Here is a 22,554-nt window from a genome sequence, read left to right as displayed (position 1 = left end):
GTTAATTACAATATTATAATGTAATTTTATTGCGTCATACTGCCCTGCGACAGACTGGCGACCTGCCCAGGTGACCCCGCCTCTTGCCCGGAGCGTTAGCTGGAGATAGAGAATATCTCCCGACCCCATTAAGGGACAAGGGTGTAAAGAAAATGAATGAATGAATGAATGGATGGATGGATGGATGGATGGATGGATGGATGAATGAATGAATGAATGAATGAATGAATGAATGAATGAATGAATGAATGGATGGATGAATGAATGAATGAATGGATGAATGGATGGATTGCGTCATACTTCGTAATAATATTACACAAGTAAAAGTGAAAAGTACAGCACAGTAAGGACACTGTTTCCATAATGTTACTCAGGTAAATATAAAAAGCTACCAGAGTTGGGTAATAACTAGTTACATTTACTTGAGTAACTTTAAAAAAACAACTTTTAGGAGTATTTTTACTTGAGTAAGTTTATTATTAAGTATTTCTACTCTTACTTGAATAAAACTTCTGGATTTTCTATGCACTGATTGAAAAGCATGTTTTAATAGGAAATTCACCCGCACCTGCAGTTTCTGTTAAAATATTATAAATTTTTTATTGAAAGAAACTGATTTGGAAACATTTATTTTGCCTGATTTTGTTATTTTTTGTCACTTATATGAATTATTGTCGTTTTGGTCTTTAAAATACAAAAAAAATTCCACTTAACTTAATATTTTGGTCCATCTGGTTGTGTAATTTTTAGTTATTAAATGATTAAATAATTTGATTAGTTACTCAGTAAGTGAGTAGACATTTTACCAAATATCTTGGATGGCTACTTTTTACTTTTCCTTGAGTAAAAATATGTTGAAGTAGTGCCAAAAATGGTACCGTTTTTGATCCTCTACCCACCTCTGTTAATAACGACAGCAGATTTTCTTGACCGGACTCTGAAAGTCTCCCCCACTGCCTGGGAAACGCAGTGCTGCACCGTCTCTAATTCAGAGTGAAAGGATAAGTGGCAAAATGTTCAGCATGGCTTCCAGATGAGAATGTGTGGCTTCTCCTAGCGTTTGTGCTCAGTGATGCTGCAGCGGGATGGAAATGTTTGAGTTTTCTGATGACGAAGAGTGGGGAAGCTCCAGAAACGGAGATGCAGACCCCATGTGTTGGCTGGATCTAGATTAAAAATGGAAGTCAGACTGAGATGGAAGGAAAATGAGCGTGTAATAGCGCAGCAAGCAGACGCTTAATCGACATGCGAACCACAGAAAAGGCGTCTGAGCGATCGCGATTAAACAAAACTCACTGAAGAATCAGCGCTTGTGGTTTTGTCTGTTTCTACGCTTAAGGTTTTTACAATGAAGCAAGCTTGAAGAAGCTGCTAGAGTTTTGTTACGGAAAGAATAATACAAACCCAGTTCTTTACAGAATCAAAAGACTAATAATATTCACACAAAAATGCTAAATGCAGTCCAGTATTCAGAGCACTTTGTGTTAAAACCACAAACATGTTTTTACTTGTTTGGTTTCATGAGATAGACACAAAATAGATTAAACTAAAGAGTCAGGAAACTCTGGAGGAGCCGCAGAGATCCATAGCTCAGGTGGGAGAATCTGTTAAAGCTGCAGTGTGCAACTTTTATAGAAAAATATATTAGTTTACATATTTGTTGAAACTGAAACTATGTTGTGACAGTTTGATATGAGCCAGATAATCTGAAAAGTTCCTCTCTGCTCCCAGAACTAACTAGAAACAATTTTTATTCATAATTTGAAACAGGTGAAGCTAAAACTCCTGAGGAGCTTTGGGTAGAACATATTACAACCAAAAATGTTTTATGTTAAATGCTAAATGAGGAAATATTTTGTACGGTTTTGGTTTAATTATTGCTCTGATTACGTAGTTCTTTCAGCAAGTTGCCTTTTTTGAATCTGTACTCTCTAGTTAATGATTAATCGACTGCTAGATTAGTTGGGGATCGTTTCAATAAACTAAATTGATCGACAGATGATTAGGGCCACTGAAAACAAAAAATAAAAATAACTTTTTTTCTCAAAATCCTTATTTTCCTCAGAATTTAGACTTTTTTCTGAAAATTCAGATTTTTTTCCTCAAAATTCTGACTTGTCTCAAAATTCAATTTTTTTTCTTAGATTTCTAACTTTTTTCCTCCAAATTCAGACTATAATTTCTTAAAAAGAAAAAAAAACAAGACAGAATTCTCCAATTAAAGTCAGATTTTTTTCTTTTCCTCTTCTAATAGTATTAATCACAATTAATCACTTCAGCCTTAACACAGTATGTAAACTCCTTGTTTTAACTGTACGTATTTTAGCAGCTGAATGCAGAGCGAGGGTGAGTGACAGGCACAGAGAAGCGCATCTATATGATAAATGCTGAATCTGTTTAAAAAGCCAAGTCATAACCCTGCAGGATGACTCTACAAATGCCCGGAAATCTTCCTTTAGCGCAGTACGTTCCAGCACCGGCCGAGGATTCCTGCCCTGGGAATGATAGGAGCTGCAGGGAGGAGGGAGCCACACACCTGCCAGATGATTTGTCATTATAGAGGGGTCAGCACTCAGCTGTCACCCCCTAATCACCCACCCTACCCCTTTAGTCACCCCCTCCTGCACCCACTAAACTCCTCTCCAGTCCTCCACAAACACCCCCTGCATTCCTGAGGCGGCTCCAGTTTCACTCCATCTGCCCCTCCTTCCTAAGCCAGAGAAAATGTAGCCCTGTGAGAGAGAGACGGCAAGCCGAGTTCACTGTTTGGATGAGCAATGCAGGCTTAGGCTCCCTGTGTGCAAATCTCCTCCTCTGGGTTGTTTATCCAAAGGCAGTTCGTATCGATACCCGGAGTCAGCCGGAGAAGCACAATCTTACCAGGAGAGAAAATGTAGCTGCGAACCACACATACTCCCCCCCATCCACCGTTTCTGTGGACAAGCCAAACACATAACTCTCACAGGTATACTATATCCTTCAACAGCAGTCTTTCAGCGCGGCGGGTCACGGGTCACGCTCCTTTCCGCTGAACGCTGCTTCCTCTGGGACATGAAGTGTGTGAGACGGATCCTCGTCCCGCTGTCCGGCAGATTATCTCAAGTTGTTCTCTGCGAGTGTGCTTGAGAGAGTACTTACATCACATCTCCTCCTCCATTATCGTGTTTCTCCTCATCACTGCTAACAATCCGGCAGAGAGCCGGGGAGGCAGGCCAGCATGGCTGACTGAAGGAGAGAACACGGCCGCCGTGTTAACAGGAGAGTGAGGCGAGACTCGACATTAACGCTCCTGGAAATGCTCTCATCGGGAGCGACAGGGAATCTATAGAGGAGGCAGCTTGTTGGTACTGTGGGTACATAAGAGGTGCATGAATGCAGATTATGGATCCAGTTCAGTTCCTGGCTGCTGCACTTCCCTTGAGTCGCCTGCTGGGGGCAGTAGAGGCTGGCGCCAAACAAGCCTCTGACCTCCTGAAAGCCAGAGCTGCCACTCAGTAACGCAGGAGGGAAGAGAAAATGACATCAGCGTCTTCGTCAACAGACAATAGGAAGATATACATCAACCAAGGCTGAAAGGATTAATCAGATTAATCAATTAGTCAACTGATTATTGACTATTACTTTGATAAACTATGTAAGGTGACCAAGAAGACACCTACAAATAAAATGTATTGTTAAAATTAATTTACTAATTGGTAGCTGGAGTATAAGAAATGGCAGTTTGCTGAAATAACAACAAACCCACACTGTAAAAACACAAAATATTATCAAGTATTTTGCCAAGTTTCTATTTCAGATACCTTAAATAAGACAAAACTAATTTAGAAGTAACTTTTCACCTTGTTTTAAGTCAATTAATCCTTAATATTGATGAAAAAGTGCTGGTTCCACTGGCATTATTTCATCTGTAACAATACATTTTCCCATGTTGTAAGTTAAATAATCTGCCAATGAAACTAGAACCTTTTCATCAATATTGAGGAATAATTGACTCAAAACAATTATATCTTGCTGAAAAGTTTATTGTAAGTCAGTTCACTTGAAATAAGACAAAACTAAGATATTTGAAATATCAACAAGATAGTTGCAATAAAATGTTTATTTTCTTATTTAAAAAATAAAATAATACTAAAAATATTGCTAAAATTTAATTATTAGTAATGCAAAAGCTTAAGTGGTTAAATAAGAAGAAAAAGAAATTGGTAGAATGTGCAAATTTTTTTTATCCGATTAATTGATCAAATTATCGATAACTAAGACAATCATTAGTTGCAATAAAAAGTTTATTTTCTTATTTATAATACAAAAAAAATGTTGTTCAAATGTATTTCTAATATTACCACAGAAGAAGCTTAAGAGGTTAAATAAAAGTCTGTAGAATATCCCTGATTGTTACCCGATTAATTGATTGAATAATCGATATCTAAGGTAATGGTTGGCTGCAGCTGCCAGCCAGTGGCTGCGGCGACACACCCGTGCAGACACCTGCATAGCGGCTCGACAGGTTGGTAACATTCAGGGAACAAAGCGACGCTCCCACAGGAGATTCACCCCCGCAGGTATCAGTTACCGCAGCATCTCTGGGAAAACCCAGGGAGCTTTTCAATCAGGGAGGGAAACAGGAAAGGAGTAGAGGACATAAAGTACCGAAAGTTAAAGCAAAGTTAAGGGCCGCTATTCATGCATTAAACAATTTAAGCACTCCCCACGGCTAGACCGCTCATGACAGCCGTTTGTTTTGTTTCTGCAGCTCTTAAGAGGCAAAATGAGCCAGATAATCCCCCTGAACATAACCGGGCCGGCGGCCCACAGGAGCGGAGATGCATGGAGTTCCAGTCTGTTTACGTTTGTGGCTATGACGCGCACCGAGTATAAGGTGTGCTTTGCCTCTGTGTGTATGCATAGTTCTGCACACCCACAAGCTTACAATCAAAGCCTGGATAGTATTCCAGTGCAAACATCTCGACATATCTGAGAGCTAAAATAGTCTGGAGGCAGCGACTCACGCATGCAGGATGGCGATGCAAATAAATCAGGAGGCAGGGCGGAGAGTTTTCCTCGGTCTTCCTGCTGTCCCCGTCACCGGGTTTGTTCTGGGAGTATCGATTAATCACTTGATAAATGAAAACCAGAGCAATCGTTTCCATCTGCAGGATTTATTGGTTTTTTTCTTTCCTCTCTTTCTACCAAGAACTGGATGATAAAAGTCTGGTGACAGTTTTGTTTAGAAAGACGTCAAAATCAATTCTTATCATTGTTTTGTTTATTTATTTTGGATATTTAAAATGTCTTCCAGTTCAAATGTTAAATGTTCATTAAAATGTAAAGTTTATGCGTCTTTGAGAGTCTGTTCTTTGCATTATTATTATATTACTTTAAAATGGTCTCAAAATAACAATATTATTGTCAATCTAAATAACTTTTGGGACAATTTATCGTCCAGCAAAATTTGTTCTTGTGACGAGTTGAAAATAGTTCATAGCTACCAATTACTTCCTTAGGAAAATAATCAAATTACTTATTTTTACTTAGTTACTTTAAGAAAAAGATACACAACCTGAAAATGCAAGAAAGCAATTTAACTTTGGGTCTAATTCTATCCTTTCTGCATTTTCCATCATATGAAACTCTCTTAAAACTGGATTTGTTTTGCTCTTTTAACACAGAATGTTGTTAAATATTTTTAGCTATTCTCTGCATATTTTGAGAAAATCAACTCTTCTGTTAAACTTCTAACTATTCACCATTTCAATGAAACATTGACCAACATCTTGATGTGTAACGATGACACTTTACTGGTTTACTGTCTTTTTACTTTGTATTTTTGTGTTTTTATGGTGTAAAGCACTTTGAACTGCCTGGCTGCTGAAATTTGAATTACAAATAAACTTCATTCATTGGTTTAAAATACAATTATTTTTGTGTTTGCTCTCCATCTGAATAATAATTTAGCTTAAAGTCTCTGCTAAATGTACTCCGAATTATTAACATTTACATCTTTTAACACGTTTTGTAGTGTAGTAACGCAGTAATCTAATCACTTAGTAATCCCTTACTTTACTCGTTACTTGAAAAACAGAAATCGGATTACAGTGACTACTGGTCGGTCCTGGTTTCGAGAATCCAGATGTCCTTCAGAAAGTCTCGCTCTGCTCGCCGCTCTCTCTGTAGGTCAAAAATGACTCGCCCACAAGTAAAAAGCTTCCAGTCGACTACAGAGAGAGCTTATTTTGACTCATGCTTCAAGAGAAAATCAATATTTGCACAGATCTATGGGAGGGAAAACAATAGTGATGTGGCCTCCACCAGGCTGGTCTGTTAATGGTCTGTTTACTGAGACAGACGGGATAATGGGTTGGGTGTTGGCTGGTGGAGAGTCAGACGACGGCCGCGCACTTCTGATGCAGTTTCTACTGAAGAAACTGACAGAAACTGGGTGCAAGGCGGTGGCTTGCGCCGCGGACGCAGGCGGCTCATCCTGTTGACACAGACGGGTTTGCAAGTCAAATAGCCGCCCTTCATGCCTCCACACTTTTATAGCGCCTCCTCTCTCTTTTGGCTATGCAAATGATAAATCTGTGCGCCTCAGGACTGCAGGCAACCCTTCAGACGGAAGCAGTGGAAACACTTAAATGGTCGATGATGCTCACCGACTGCAGACTGAACATGGGTCGCTTACTGGTACCAATGGAAACTAAGGCTTTAAAATCTCTCAAAAACTTCAACTCAAAAAGCATGTTGCCCCTCCCCAACCTGTTGGTGCACAATGCCAATCAGAAATGTAAAAGAGTGCTCTGACACTTTTGTCTTATGTATCTACAGCTCTGGTAAAAACGAAGATCCCACTGGGCCTGTCACGATAACAAATTTTGCTGAGCGATTAATTGTCTAAAAAAATTATTGTGATAAACGATAATATTGTTTCAAGACCTTTTGACACTGACTTAATGGAAATGACTAATAATGCATGTGATTTAAATAAACAAAACAACCAAAAACTAAAATAAAATTGATTCTCAGTCTCCATTAACAAAAAAGTACTTGAAAAAACTAAACAACATGAAGCCAAAGTGGAAATAAATACTGCATTCAACCAAAAGAGTGCAGATTATGAAGTCTGTATGTATATTGCCCTTCAGTAATCACTAGATTTAAAGAAGATGGGCACATCTGACTACCTAATGCAGTAGTTCATACTACACGATTTTTTGCCCCCATTTTCCCCTTACGACAATCTTAGATCGTTGGCCGATCTAAGATTGTCGCTGGTGATTTAGTAACCGATCATCCTGCACTGTGTGGTGGGTTGTGGCCGCTCCGATCTAAATCGGGGGTTTCCCCCGACTGGAAGCCTCAATGCAGCCTGTTGAATGTGACAGGTAGCCAATCAGAAAGCACGGATTCTCCTCCTGCTTTCTGAGGGGAAATTACGGAGGGAAATCCCAAACAGCTGACACGGCACAACCCGAAGTTCAGCCGACATTGGAGATATGTGGAAACAACATTAACGTGTATTCAACATTTCATGCAAAGAATATAGAAATGACAAGGAGAGGAAAACTAGAGCCAAATTGCTACCGCAGTTGATAAACCCGGTAACTTTTCAGCTGTTCTTCTTAACGTGACATAAACAGGTTATATTGATTTTCATTCAGTCAGAACTTTATGCTGATTCTAGCCACATGCATCACAGGTAGATTCTAGGCATTGATTAATGCCTGGTTTTAAAATTAGTTAACTGGACTTGTAGCCATTATTTTGTGCCCAGGTGGCTGGACACCACATGGCACGACGAACCCGATCAAACTGTTATACCTAGGATTTCTCATAAGTGAAATAATCTGCCAGCGAAAAAAGGACTTTTTCATCAACATCAGGGAATGATGGAACAAGCTCCTATATCTTGCTGAAAAGTTGGTTTTGTCTTATTTCAAGTGAACTAAGATATTTGCACTAGAATCTAGACCAAAAGTACTTGGTAAGATTTTGTGTTTTTGCAGTATAGAAGAAAAGGAAGAAGATGGAAAGACTGTGATTGACCTGTTTTCCATTTTCCACATAGGTTTTGTATCCAAAATAAAAACATATAAACCTTCAGACATCTCATTAATGAGATAACATACACATAAAAGCCATACAAAAACCTGATATTATAGCAGAAACAGTTTCCAAGATGGCGCATGAAATGGCTACTACCAGTCAGTTCATCCGCCATCTTGGGAACTGAAAGTGAGAAAACGCAAATTGAATATGAGGGAATGAAAATAAATTTCCACCACGTCCCCTAGAGGGCTCCATATGAACCTGCAGACATTATTTGGTGTTTTTTTTTAAGTGCAGATGAAAGACCTAGGCTCCTAAAAAGGTTCAGGTGAGGTCTTGCTAAGGGCCTCATTCAGCAGCTCTTAACTGCAGCATCAAAGCCGTGTTTATACGGTAAGGAGCGTGAAACGGTACGAAACGAGAGCCGTCTCTCCGAGGTGCCATCAGTCTGCCTCTGTCAGCCCCAGCACTCTGACTTCCTGCTCCCTCTTGGTCGGTGACCCCTGACCCAACCCTGGCCCCTTCATACCCGTCACAGCTTTCAGATGGATGTGAGCCTCGCAGGGATCGCAGAATGTGGAAAACTCATTCCAGGCAATTCCTAGAGATTCCTGCTGCTGGCTGTTCTCTGACTAATAATCCAAGAAAAAAAGACGAATGATATGACTACACCTGAAACGATTAATCATGATTAATCGATTATTGGAATAACTGTCAACTAATTTAGTTATTGATTAATTGTTAACTGAAAGATCAACACACTCAGAGTACTAATTAAGCCAAAACTGTAAAAAAATATATAAATATACATTTTGTTTTTCAAATAGAAGAAAAAACTTTATTTAGTGTCAGCTGGTTCCAACTCCATCATTTTTTTTTTACTAAAATAGAATAAGCTTAAGTGGTTAAGTGAAAAATCTGTAGAATGTGCCTGTTTTTTAATTTGATTAATCGTCCGAATAATCAATAAGTAAAATAATTGTTAGTTGCAGCCCTACTCTGAAATGATTAATCGGATTAGTCATGATTAATTGATTATTATTAAAGTAATTGTCAACTTATTTAGAAATCAACTAATCATTCATTAGAGCATTTTTCACATGTTGATGTTTTTTAGCTGCAGATGAATCCTAAAAATGGTAAACAATTGAAAGGATTGATAAATTATTGTGTTTTGTAAAGACTATTTTTAAATGTATTTCTAATATTAATATAGAATAAACTTAAGTGGTTAATTGAAAAATCTGAAGATAATCAGTAGAATAATTGATATAATTGTTAGTCGCAGTCCTATTCATAACATAGGCTGAAATAATTAATTATGATTAATCGATTATTGAAGTAATCTTAAATAAGACTAAATATTTAAGATTAAATATGTAGACTAAACTAAAGTAGTCTTAAATTATTTTAAGACTACTTTAGTTTAATCTTAAACTTAAAGTTTAGTAATTGATTAATCATTAATTGGAGTATATGAACTCAAGAAAAGGTCATTTGCTGAAAGAACAACATGCTCAGAGCAGTAATTACATCAAAACTGTACAATAAATCTACACATTTTGAATTTAAGAGAAAAGAAGAGAACTATGTAAATATACACATAGTTTTAGATTAAACTTATGTTAAATGAAAAATTTGAAGAGTGTGCGTCAGTATAATCAATAGAATAATTGATAACTAACATAATCGTTAGTTGCAGCCTGATTTCTCTGCACAGTGTGATGATGTAAGGCAGGAAGAAATGACTTGAATGCTATTTAATCCTCTGAAACGCTGTGATTATTGAGCGGTTTTGCGAAGTCCCAGAGCCGGATCCAGAATCCCTGAGGCCAAGTGCTTCCAAAGAAGAGCAGTTCAGTCTGGAAGGAAAGCCCACCAGGCAGGAAGAGGTTAGCAAAGCGCGCTGCCAGGAACTCATGGCAGTGATGGCATCGCTGCCTACCCTGGATAAACTCCCTCCCACCAAAGCACTTAACGCAATCTGAACCAGTGCACAAACAAAGACATGTATGCCGAGTTCAAATAAACACGCCGGCTCTGAGAGATGCACTGGAAGCTGAAGAAGAGTCAGGAGGAGAGCATCACTCAGAGACCCATTAACCCCCGGCTACCAACCAGAACAGCGAACAGGCGTCGTTTTAAGTACATGTTAAACATAGCTGGTGTGTTCACGAGTGATTTATGAACAGGAATATCCATTCAAATAAAGACTGGGAGGGAGTTTTAAAGGTGACCTATTAGCTACTGTTAGGATACGATGGGCTATGCTAAACGTTTTAATTAAATCGTTTTAAGATAATTATTCTGGTCAGTTCTGCATATTTGGAGCTCCTTCCAGAATGACGGCAGAATCCCAAAATGTAGGACTGCTTTTAATAAAAATGCCTTCTCTTTCGTCGTGACGAGTCATTGGAAATATTTTGAGTCATTTTGGAAATATTTGCACATTTGGCAAAAAAAATGGCTGTTTTGTTCTCAATTTTGATGAAGGCAGAGAAACAGTTTTATGAATCATCTGTTGGTTTGCAGTTTGGTTTGAATAATCACTTATCAGAAACTGGTTTATCATCAATTCATAACTTGTTAAGTTATACTTGATTACATCAATTTGTTCATGGACTGTGGGTGAAAATTAACATTTCTCGCTACAACCTGAAACCATTCATCTCCCCTTCAGCTAATGACGATTAATAAAATGTACATTGTCTCTGTAAATAAATAAACATTGTAATTGTAAATCCAAATAAGCTGCTGCTGGCCCTGCACCAACTCAATGTTTACACGGACACGGGAAAATGGCTGCAAACAGATGTGCAATTATACAACTGCACATCTTTGAAAAGCAGAAGTAGAGCCTCCTGCGCAACCAACAAGAATGCAGCAAGTGGTTTCTGGATGGTAAGTCAACAACAAACTGAAACTTATCTTTTCCAGCAGCGCATACAGTGACAAAATTGTGATTAATCAACAACTGAAAAAAATTGTCAACTAATTTAGTAATTAATTATTAATTTGAGTTTACAGTCTCAAAAAAAGCCAATTTCCTGAAAGAAGAACACAATCAGAGCAATAATTAAGCCAAAACGGTACAAAAAGAATGTACATTTTGCACTTAAGATGATAAAAAACTTTATATGAAAATATATACACTGTTTTAGCTTCGTCTGGTTAAAATATTGTTTTAAAAAATTAAATTATTATCAGTTAACAGATCAGCCATAAACTGTAATAACATTAATTAAAGCAAGACATTGTACAGTGACAAAACCAGCTGACCAAACACGGTGGAGCTCTGCTTGGGTTGTTAGGTAACGGGCCGGGCTTGGCTGAGGTTGCTAGGTAACCGTGCCTGCTGATTTGTGACGTTACATTCTGAAGATTTTTGAAACGGCTCATTTTTCAAACACCCAAAAACATGAACTTATTGCCAAAAAATGGCCAAGTTGTTTTTTTAAGCGCTTGAGCTGTTTTTACGAGCAGCAGAAACCCAAACAGAAGTAAAAAAAAAGTGAATTCTGCATAACAGACCCCCTTTATTCGAAGAAACTGATCACTTATGATCTTTGTTTATGAATGTAGGTCACGGCAAACTACTTGTGGCCATTTAACCCCTCAGACAGAGAAAGTGCTCTGAGGATTACTTCCTGGAGCGTAGAGGCGCATCCCCAGGAGAAAATATCTCCAGACTAAACACCCATTCATTCAGCTGCTCCCCTTCGCCTTGCCGACATGAGACGGACCCCTGACAAGAACAAAAAAGAAAAAAGAGAAAAACCTCACTTTTTCCACCAATTATAGATGCAGAGTGGGGGAGGAGGAGACGGCAAGACTTCAAAATATTATACACACTGGCATTTGGCGAAGCACATTGAGCAACTTCTGTCAGAGCGAGAGAGAGATGGGCTAATTTCAGGGCAACTCACGCCAACACAAACAACTGTTCTGGCTAGCTTTCATTGTCAGCACTTGAGGTTTGAGTCAAATTTTTCATCGCTCTGCAGCCAGTTTCTCTTTCCCCTACTTTTTTCCCCCCGCTATATGATTTGTCTTTTTCCAAAGATCCCAGTCAGTCTTTCATCGCCTACGCAGTCAGAGCCTCTGAAAATATTCTGGTAGAAACTCAGATCCAGATGCTGATCCACACTGCATAAACAAAAATAGATCTTTTTTATTCCTTCACAGGAATCGTCCACGCTAACAGATTTAATGTTCTACTTTGAAGAAGAAGAAGAACAACAACACAATATGTCAAATTATCTTCAATATCCAGGCGGCTGAAAGACAAACTGGTTCCAATTTTTCGCAGCTAAGTGTTTCAAATCTTAGAAAAATGTATTTCAAAGGCCCACTCCTCTATGCAAAATTGTTTAATTAACCCACAGTAAATGGTCTGAGAATAGATCACCTCATTTTAGTCTGAACTTTGACTAGGCCACTCCAAAAGCTTCATGTCCTGCTGCTTAACACAAGAGCTACCTGTCTTGTAAAGTGTGTGTTCAATGATAGTATCAATAAATATCAATAAATTTGAAAATATTGTTAAATGCAATTACTGTGAATCACACTTCTTAATGTGACTAAAGAAATAAATTACAAATGGTTGTAATTACAAATGGGAGTAAGTGTGTCGCAATAAGAAATAAATGAATAAATCAATTAAACAGATGATAAATTAAAACAAGCTTTTCATTTTTGTTTTTCTCGTCTCTTTTTTCCAAAAACTGGATGATAAAAGGTTTCGGTCTGGTGCTTTGGTTTCACCTAGCTTCTGTTGCAAAGGGAAATTTTGATTACAGAGATTTCAGTATCCATTTTATTTGTTGTTTTTGGTGTTTTGTTTGTTTATTTTGGGAATTTAAAGCATCTTTTAGTTGCGATATTAACTGGTTGTTAAAAATTTAAGTTTATTAGCATTTCAGTGGGCGAACTTGCATTACTCTGCCATAATATTACTTGAAAATGGTCTCAAAACAACAATATTATTATTGCAATAAGTTCTGGGGCAATTTATCATCCAGCAAACTGTTAATAGAGAGCAGTGTTTGTGTTTGTGGGACTATAATTGCTGTGTCATGTGAATTTTAATACTAAAAAAGAAGCTATAAATAGATCTTATTGTCATGTTAATCTTTGTCACAAAATATCATGATAAAACTTTAGGTCCACATCGCCGACCCTTACTCTGCAGGTCAGAAAGTAATCAGGGAAATCAGTGAAATGTAATTACAGTTAATTCATGATTTAACAAGAGGAGGTGGTTTGGTTTTCCTTGTGTGAAAACTGATTTTGTATTTATTCAAGATACTTTTGTCCAATGAATTATGCAAGTGTGATAATAAAAGTAAAATTCTGAGTACGTTTAGCAAAGTATTTAATTGCAGAAACCTTTTTACTTGAACATTTAGGAGTTGGGATGAACTCAGTGATGAAAATCAAAGACGATTTGAGTCATTTGAACAACATGGCCATCCATGTTTTTCTGCTCTGAATTGCTGAGTGTTTTTGATGTATGCAGGTTATGAGCCTCTTGTGGTGGCGGGTCAGGGTGAGGCGCCAGCGGTTTCACAGCTACCGCTGCAGTCCTGTAGGTGCAATGTGCTGCGATCCACACAACACCCATGTGAACGTAAACATCATATGTTTCTGTTTGGGTCTGCGAAGAACTATTTACTTCTGCTTTGATTTTGTTTATTAAAGGCTTTTTACTGTTCAACATGAAAGCACAGAGCCATGGAGGGACATTTGGAGCACAAGCTGCAGCGCTGCAGTCTGCTCATAATTCTCACGGCTCACGCATACTTCTGGGTACCTGCCAGTCAACGAGAAGGGCAGCAATGGAAAGCCATTATGGAAACCTCAAACAGTTGGGGTCAAACCCTCTGTAACAAGTCATACACACCTTCACACATCAGGACAGCCTGTCCAAGGGCTGTTGATGCTCACTGCAAAAACACAAAATATTACCAAGTATTTTTGGTCTAGTTTCTACTGCAGTCATCTTTGTACATTTGAAATAAGACAAAACTAATTTAATGGCAACTTTCAGCAAGATATACTAGCTTGTTCAAGTCAATAATTATTTAATAGTTCTAGTTCCACTGGCAGATTGTTTCACTATAACATGGAAAAATGTATTTTTATAAGTGAAATAATCTGTCAGTGGAACTAGAACTTTATTAAAATCAATATTAATTAATTATTTACTTTCTTGCTCTCATATGTTGTTGAAAAGTTACCTGTAAGTTAGCCTTATTTCAAGTGTACTAAAATATTTCCACAAAATACTTGATCAAATTTTATGTTTTTGTAGTGATTAGCTGTTGACTCAACATTTTGTGCAAAAACACAAAAGTAGTTTTGTCTGGTTTTTAGTGAAAATATCTTACTGAACTTGAATTAAGACAAAATTAACTTTGTTTCAAGTCACTCCTTAAAACTGATAAAGTTCTAGTTACTTTTATAACAAGATATTTTTCCCATGTTATAAGTGAAATAATCAGCCAGTGGAATTAGAACTTGGTTGCTAGGCGATGGGCTGGGCTTGACTGGGGTTGCTAGGTAACGGCACAGTGGAATATTCTACCAGTGGTACTAGTACTTTTTTATCAACATTAAGGAATTATGGACCTAAGACTACATCTGCAGCCAAGGGTTATTTTAGTAATCGACTATTCTATTGATTATTTTGACAATTAATCGATTAATATGATTAAAAAAAACTGTCACTGTTCTGCAGATTCTGCGTTTAACCACTTTTATACTATACTGGAAATACATTAATAGATGCAAATAAACTAAAATTAGTGTATTCATGATTAACTGCAGCAAAGAAAGCATCTGCAGCTAAAAAATGGTTCTAACATCAACATGTTACTGCTACTAGAACGTTTTCATCAGTATTAAGGAATAATCCCATATTGTGCTGAGGGCTAGTTTTGTCTCATTTAAAGTGTAGTAAGATATTTGAAGAAGAAACTAGACAAAAATATTTGGTAAGAGTTTGTGTTTTTGCAGTGTGGAAGCTGAATGGGCACATTCGGAGGCCCCCAAAGCCTGAACATGCCGCCTTTGCTCCAGCGCTCCAGTACGGAGGCAGCTGTCTTTAATATACGAGGTCGGCTCAGCCCATATTTATTCAGGTACAGACAGCAAAAGAGGTGTGGCCTTTCTTTCTTCTGGCAGCCAAGTGGAGCTCCTGCGGTTTTTTGGGGGGGCAAAGGGACAAAAAAGACACAAGGGGAAAGATGCAGAAAAAACTGGCTCCAGTCAGTCCTGCGTTGACTGGACGTCCTGTGCAACAGACAGGCCCCAAAGGGCTGGGGGGCCACCAGGGAGGGGGAGCATGAGCTCAACGCTCCGGTCTCACTTGACGTCTGCGTCCAAGACAAATCACCAGTGGAGCTGCTGTCACAGTGGGGTTTGACCAAGACAAACAGCCGTGTTTTAAAATAAGTACTTGCCCCCTAGCAGCCCCTTCCACCTCATCTACATCCATATCTCCACCCAATGCGAGCGTTTTCCCTTCACAGGTCGCCGGCGTGCCATTTGCATCGTCTGGTTAATATTTACAGCGTTACGTTTGTTCCATTGCCTCTGAAATGGTGGAACTGCAGGAGGAAAATTTTTAGCATGAATGCATTTGACACAATAATACACCAGACTGAAAAAAACCACCATGTGCAGGTCAACATGCTCACTTATCTGTGTATCTGACAAAAGGTCAAACCAAGCTGAATCAGAAGCTGCAGTGTGAGCAGAAATGTCAGCAGTATTTCTTGCTCTTACTTAACAGAACAATGCATCTTGGGACTTGTGGTTTGTCTGAACTAGCCTGTCCATGTCCCTGCCTGCTTCCTGCACCAAAGGGATTGGTGTTCCTCATTTATCTCTGTAGCCTGTAGTCCTTCCTCTCCAGCAATGGTCCTTCTGGACCCCCGAATTGCTGACAAGGGGCCCCTCTCCTCTTCCTCCCTACTTTGAGCTTTGGCACGCAGCAAAATTGCAAGATGTGTTTCATCTGCATATTGATTAGCCTGACCAAAAGAAGCAGTACCTCAGCACTTCTCTGAATACATCATGTAAATAAGGGTGAATTCACACCAGCCACGTTCAGTCTACTTTAACCAAACTCCAGTCCGTTTGTTTAGAGACTCTGGCTTGTTTGGGGAGGTGTGAATGCGTAATCAAACTTTGATGCGAATCAAAAACGTGAATTCTGGTCTACACAAAAATCTAGGTCTCAGTTTGGCTGAAGTGAACATTTGTTTCAAAACCAGGAAGTGGAATTCAGTGAAGGACATTCTGGGTAAAAACAACCAATACAAACACACAAAGCGAGAGCTAGTGGAAGAAATGGCTCATGGTGTTTACCAAAGAAAAATCCAACAACTTTTTTTAATTGAGCTCAAGCTTTCTCTGGAGGTTATTGTGTCATTTCCTTCCATATATTTTGGGTCAAACTGCAAAAACACAAAACCTTGCCAAGTATTTTTGGTCTGGTTTATACTGCAAATATCTCAGTACTCTTGAAATAAGACGAAACTACCTTACAAGCACTATTCAGCAAGCTATAGTTCCAGGATATTGTCAATAAGACATGTCAATAGTGTCTCGATGTTGATGAAAAAGTACTAGTTCCACTTGCAGATTATTTCACTTATAACAAGGGAAAAATATCTTATTTTAAGTGAAATAATCTGCAAGTGGAACTAGTACTATTTTAATCAATATTAAAGAATTATTTACTTAAGATAAGTCCATACAGTTTGCTGAAAAGTCACTTGTAAATTAGTTATGTCTTATTTCAAGTGTACTGAGATATTTCCACTAGAAACTAGACAAAAATACTTAGTAAGATTTTGTGTTTTTGCAGACATCTTGCTCAAATATTCACATCTGAAGTGAATCCTGTCAGAATGAAGCAGCGATCTGAGTCGGTGAGCGTGCCCAGAAACAACAAACCCCCGTTTTGTCTATGTCACCCAATAAAAGCTGCTCCCTCTCGGTGTGTGGGCAAACTGTAGTGCCAGGCAGTTGGACTGCAGACGACCGGGCGCTGGGCTGTCTGATGGATAGCGTACACTCAGAGAGACTAGACCAATGGCGTCCTGGATTGATTGGCCCAAAGGGGCTGTCGGGGAAAGCGTTTCCTGTGTGTGTTAATGGACCCTGCTACAGATGCACCGTGGCGGCTTGTGGCGGGGGTGATAGTTCTTATTCCCTCCCTCTCTACCGCCGCCACATGTTTCTCTCCATTTCTCTGTTAATCAGAGGAGAGTCACGTGAATGAAATGGACCAGACCTGACGAGCTGCACAGATCCCAGAAGATCTCCAAGATCAACAGATTTCACAATTTCACTGTTCATCAATAATATGCACTGCAAAAACACAAAATCTTACCAAGTATTTTTGGTCTATTTAGTAGTGAAAATATCTTAGTACACTTAAGACAAAACTAACTCATAAGTAACTTTTCAGAAAGATATAAGAGCTTGCATAAGGTCAATTATATTGATGAAAAAGTGATGATTACATTGGCAGATTATTCCACTTATAACAAGACATTTTTCCCATGTTTTAGGTGAAATAATCTGGCAACTGAACTAGAACTTTACCATCAATATTAACAATGAAAAAGTACTACAATTGATAATTCCTTCATCAATTTTAAGGAATTATATTGAAATGTTACTTGTACGTTAGGTTTTTTTTTTGTCTCCACATTCAGAACTTCATTGCAAAAACACAGAAGTATTTTTGTCTAGTTTCTAGTGCAAATATGTACGTACACTTGAAATGGCAAAACTAACTTGCAAGTAACTTTTCAGAAAGATATAAACTTATTTTAAGTAATTAATATTAATACTAAATATAAATATTAAAGTACTAGTTCCACTAGCAAATTATTTCACCTATAACATACTTTTTCATCAATATTAAGAAATTATTTGCTGGAAACAAGCTCCTGTATCTTCCTAAAAAGTTGTGTATTAGTTAGTTTCATCTTATTTCAAGTGTACAGAGATATTTGCACTAGAAACTAGACAACAATACTTGTAAAGATTTTGTATTTTTGCAATGCAGTGTGTTTTATTGTGTATGATGTTCCTTTGGTGATATGCAGTGTTGTTTTTGTTCCAATAGCGGATTCTATAAGAACTTTGTAGGTCATTTTATCAAATCATGAGTGTTTTGTTTAGGAGAAAATGTAATTTGGAACAAATGTTAATTAATTAATTTTTAATCTGATTTCTTAGTCAAGATATATGGAAAACCATTTAAATTACATGTCCAGTTGTAGTTAGTTAGTTATTTAAGTATTTGGCTAAAGCCACAAGCAATGACAACTGGCAGTCAAATCTGCTTCACACTGGGATGCCACAAGGCTGTGTCTTCAGCTCACTGCTGTACTCCCTGTTCAGGAGAAGCTGAAACTCCTCTCAGTAATTTGTAGATGAGCAGATTGTCATGGGCATCACTCAGAAATATCAATTTCTTCCTCAAAGCATCAGTAAGACCAAAAACACTTTGCCAAATTCATACATTTAAGTTTAAGGCCTTATTAAAGGGGCAGTATTACGTAAAATTGACTCTTTTGAGCTGAGTTTATATAAACTACTTTTCGGTGCAACACTTCAAAGAACAATGTTAAAGGCTTAATGGAGGAGCGCCATTGTAATGACGTACTGCAAGCAAAGTGTCACAAAGAGCAGGAGCTTCTTAAAGAGACAGAGGCCCAAATTCAAGGGGTTTAATTGCAAAGAAAAAATTCTTTAAACTCATGTTTGATGTATACAGTAATTTTATAACTACTGAAAGTAACACAGTTGCATGATTGTGCTATAAAATGGAAGTAGTGCCTGGAAAACACATAATAGTATCCTTTTAATATTTACATTATTATTTTTAACTCTGAACGTTGCATACTTCTTCCTTATTAGACCTTGAAGTGTAAATAACTCAAGTGTGTGTTTAAAAGGTGTGGTTCAATGCTCATCTTCAGCAGAATTTCCTTAGCAACTAGCCTGAAAATGAGCATGCTCTGTGCTTTAATAAGCTAAAAACAAATAGGGTGGTTTGCTCATGTAAAACTGTATATTGCTGTGTTTCCTTGTTGAAATTAGAGCAAAGGAAATTACATTACTGCCTAGAGTTGTCTGGCTCTGGGCCAATTTTTGTTGGGTTAAAAGCTTTGCTTCTGTTTTTTTATTTAACTGACATTTTATACCATGTTAACTTTAAAATGTATTATCTTCCCACTTCATGTTAAAAAGAAAGTAACTCATTGTTTCTGTCAGATGAGGTGGAAATATGGTAATTTGACCATCTTTATTTAATTTGTTCATTAAGTTCTTGCAATGTATTAATGAGGAAAATTGTAAATAAAGTTTCATGAACCATCAGTTTGACGCATTGATTGTTTCTGGCTGGAGAGACGCAACATTATTAACATATAACATGAATTTGTGGTTCGGATAGGACTTAAAGTCAACAACAACATATAAAAATTGTTTATGTTTACATTTTAATCATTCTATGACATGATTATCTGCTCCCAGGTCCTTCTGGCTACCTAAAAAGAAACTTTTCAGCAAACTGAAATTATTTTCTATGCAAAGCAGGTACCCTGTAGAGGAGTAGATCCCCATATCAGTGCATTACCACAATGACAACAAGCTGTTAATTTATATCCTGTAAAGATAAAAATGAGAAACTCCAGAGTTAAGTAACTCCAAACATCAGTTTTAATGTTAGTACCTAAACTACAACAGAACCAAGGTAAAATACAATTTTTCTACTTCAAGTACGGATTATGAAGCTAAAGGAAATGATGGAAAATCAAATTAAAAACTTAGAAAAGAAATAAATAAAATCTCGTGTATTGGCCATGCAAAGATCTATGCTTTTGGGAGATCGTCAACATGTTTTTCTATAACCTTTAAAATCCAAAATAAAATTTTTGACCTCAATTAATTTGATTTCTAGAAGCAAATTTACAAGAGCTTTTGAAAAATTATAACTTTAAATCTTTGTTGAATAGGGAATCTGTTGCCAATTTTAAAGAACCACAAATTTATTACGTTTTTCAGATTCTACATTAAGAAAAACAAAAAAAATTTATACATTTTTTTCTGTGATGTTAATTGTGAAAATTATGTACGGATGCAGCGATATGCTTCGCTGATAACGATATTTGACATTAATATTGCTGTTATGGTCGATAAATGATATTTACCAATTTCATACATTTATCTACCGTTTTGACACCATTGGGAAAAAACAACCAAAAACAAACAGCAATAAGATGGAAATAAATATGGGCTGTTAATACTGGCAAATTTTTATTTTGTGGCCCAATACTGATATGCTAAAATAATGACTAATATTGGCTGATGTCGATGTTAGTACCGATATATCATTCATATATCTGAAATTATGTAAAAAAAAAAAAAAAAAAAAAAAAAAAAACTTTCAATAATAATAGAAGAAAATAGATCCAAAAATGTATTTTAGAATCATTCAGTTGATGCAATTCAATGCAATAATTTAATAAAAGCCTGAAAAACTGCTAAACCTGCATTTGTTATTACATCTATATCTATAAACGTTCGTTGGATCTTTTTCATTTTTTAGAAAGAGTTATTAAGAGATCTTGTGAAAGGTTCAAAGAGCTGCAGGCTGCACACCCTTGATCCAAAATAATCTGCATTAACTAAATCGGATTTGGTCTCTGGATGTGCAACAAAACTGGAAAAAAAAAAAAAAAAAGAGAGAGAGAGATTCATACCCAAATCTGCTCAGTTGCTCCAGGTCGGGTGCTGGGGGTCCGTAGGTTTCAACCTGCAGGGGTTTGTATTGGTACAGAACCTCCTGTATTCTGGGCAAAGGCTGGAGAGAAACAGTTTGACCCTGAAAGGAAAAAAAGATTAAATTCAGCAGAAGTTTCTGATAATTACACTGGAAAGTGAGAATATTTAGTTCTTTCCAATGGAACAATGATTGGGTGGATTAGCAGTAGTTAGCTGAGTGTTAGCATCTGAGCTACATTAGCAGGAGCAACATGATCCAATTTCCTGAAGCTGGATCAATCTGAATGCCTCCACCATTAGGGAAATGCTCAGCTCTTCTCATAAATGCTATCTGGATAAGCAAAACCAGGAACCAGGAGACCAAACTGCTGTAATTTGACTAGGACTGCAACTAACAATTATGTGAGTCACTGGTTATTTTGACGATTAGTTGATTAATCTGATTAAAAAAAAAAACAATAATAGCTTGATTAATCTGAGTTATGTAATATTAACATTTAAAATTTACAGATTAATTGCATGCATTGACAGTTCTATAAATTAATTTACGATTATTTTGACAACAGATTCATCATAATTAATCCGATTATTCGTTTCACCTCTAGATTTGAGTGAGGCTGCAATCATTCCCAATAATGTTGATCAGATATTAATTGGGAGGAATCTGTTCGATTTGGGGATGTGACCTTCCACACAGGCCTGTCACAATAATCAGTAAATCAATTAATCACATAATAAATTAAAACTAACTCAGATATTTCCATTGGCATGATTTATAGTTTATCAATTTTTCTCTCTCTTTCTACCAAAAAATGGATGACAAAAGTCTTCAGTTTGGTGTTTTGGCGTCAACTAGCCATTTTTTGAAGCACAATTTTGTTTACAGAGACTTCATAATTAATCTTATTTGTTGTTTTGTTTATGTTGGATATTTAAAATGTCTTCTAGTTTCAGTGTTAAATGTTCATTAGAATTTAAAGTTTAGTGATCTTTGAGAACGTGTTCTTGTATAATTACCGTAATATTACTTAAAAATCGTCTCAAAACAACAATATAATCGATTATCGCGATAACTTCTGGAACAATTTATCATGGCGGGCCTACTTCCACCCAGTGTCAGAGTGCTGCGGTCGCTCAGCTTTACTGGAAACAAACCTGGGATTAAAAGAGATGCTGTTTAAACACGCAGAAACTACTTCAGAGTTCAGCAAAGGAACCGAGAGACAAAGAGGAGATAAAAAGATAAGAGAGAGAGAGCAAAGAAAAAAAGAAGTGGGGGGAGAATAAACAACAGAACACAGAGGGGAGCTGATGAAAACCAAACTAAACAAGTAACATGTGCCCCGCGGCCGCAGACTGCCCTGCCCTCCCGTCACACATGCTTTGGCTTATGAGAACACACACACACAGTCGGGTTTTCATATCTTGTGGGGACTTTACATTGACTTCACTTCGTTTTCTACCCCAAACCCTATCCCTAACCCTAAACATGACATACCTATTCCTAACCAAAACTCAATTCACACCTAAAGTTCTAAACCAAACCCCTAACCCAAAAACAACATTTCCCCTTATGGGGACCAAGAAAATGTCCCCACAAGCAGGAGTGGTCCCGACAACCTCACAATGTAGGGTCCTCACAAGGATACAAAAACCTGGTTCACACACACACACGGTAAAATAAAGCTAGCAAAGCTG

The 22,554-nt window shown here is 37.4% G+C and overlaps 1 protein-coding gene across 1 annotated transcript in view; it reads right to left on the bottom strand.

Moving 5' to 3' along the window:
- The window catches only part of mnat1 (MNAT1 component of CDK activating kinase), a 53,971-nt gene that overhangs the window by 5,690 nt on the left and 25,727 nt on the right, over positions 1-22,554 (bottom strand). Inside the window, exon 7 of the mRNA XM_015013223.2 lies at positions 20,835-20,956. Within this exon, the coding sequence (XP_014868709.2) occupies positions 20,835-20,956 (122 nt within the window). The remainder of the gene's footprint in view (positions 1-20,834; positions 20,957-22,554) is intronic.

This window comes from Poecilia mexicana, unplaced genomic scaffold, assembly GCF_051168715.1.
Source record: "Poecilia mexicana isolate PSO_F unplaced genomic scaffold, ASM5116871v1 scaffold_22, whole genome shotgun sequence".
NCBI classification, from domain to species: Eukaryota; Metazoa; Chordata; class Actinopteri; order Cyprinodontiformes; family Poeciliidae; genus Poecilia; species Poecilia mexicana.
Note: the sequence above shows the minus strand (reverse complement) of the source record. Positions and strands in the feature narration are given on the sequence as shown.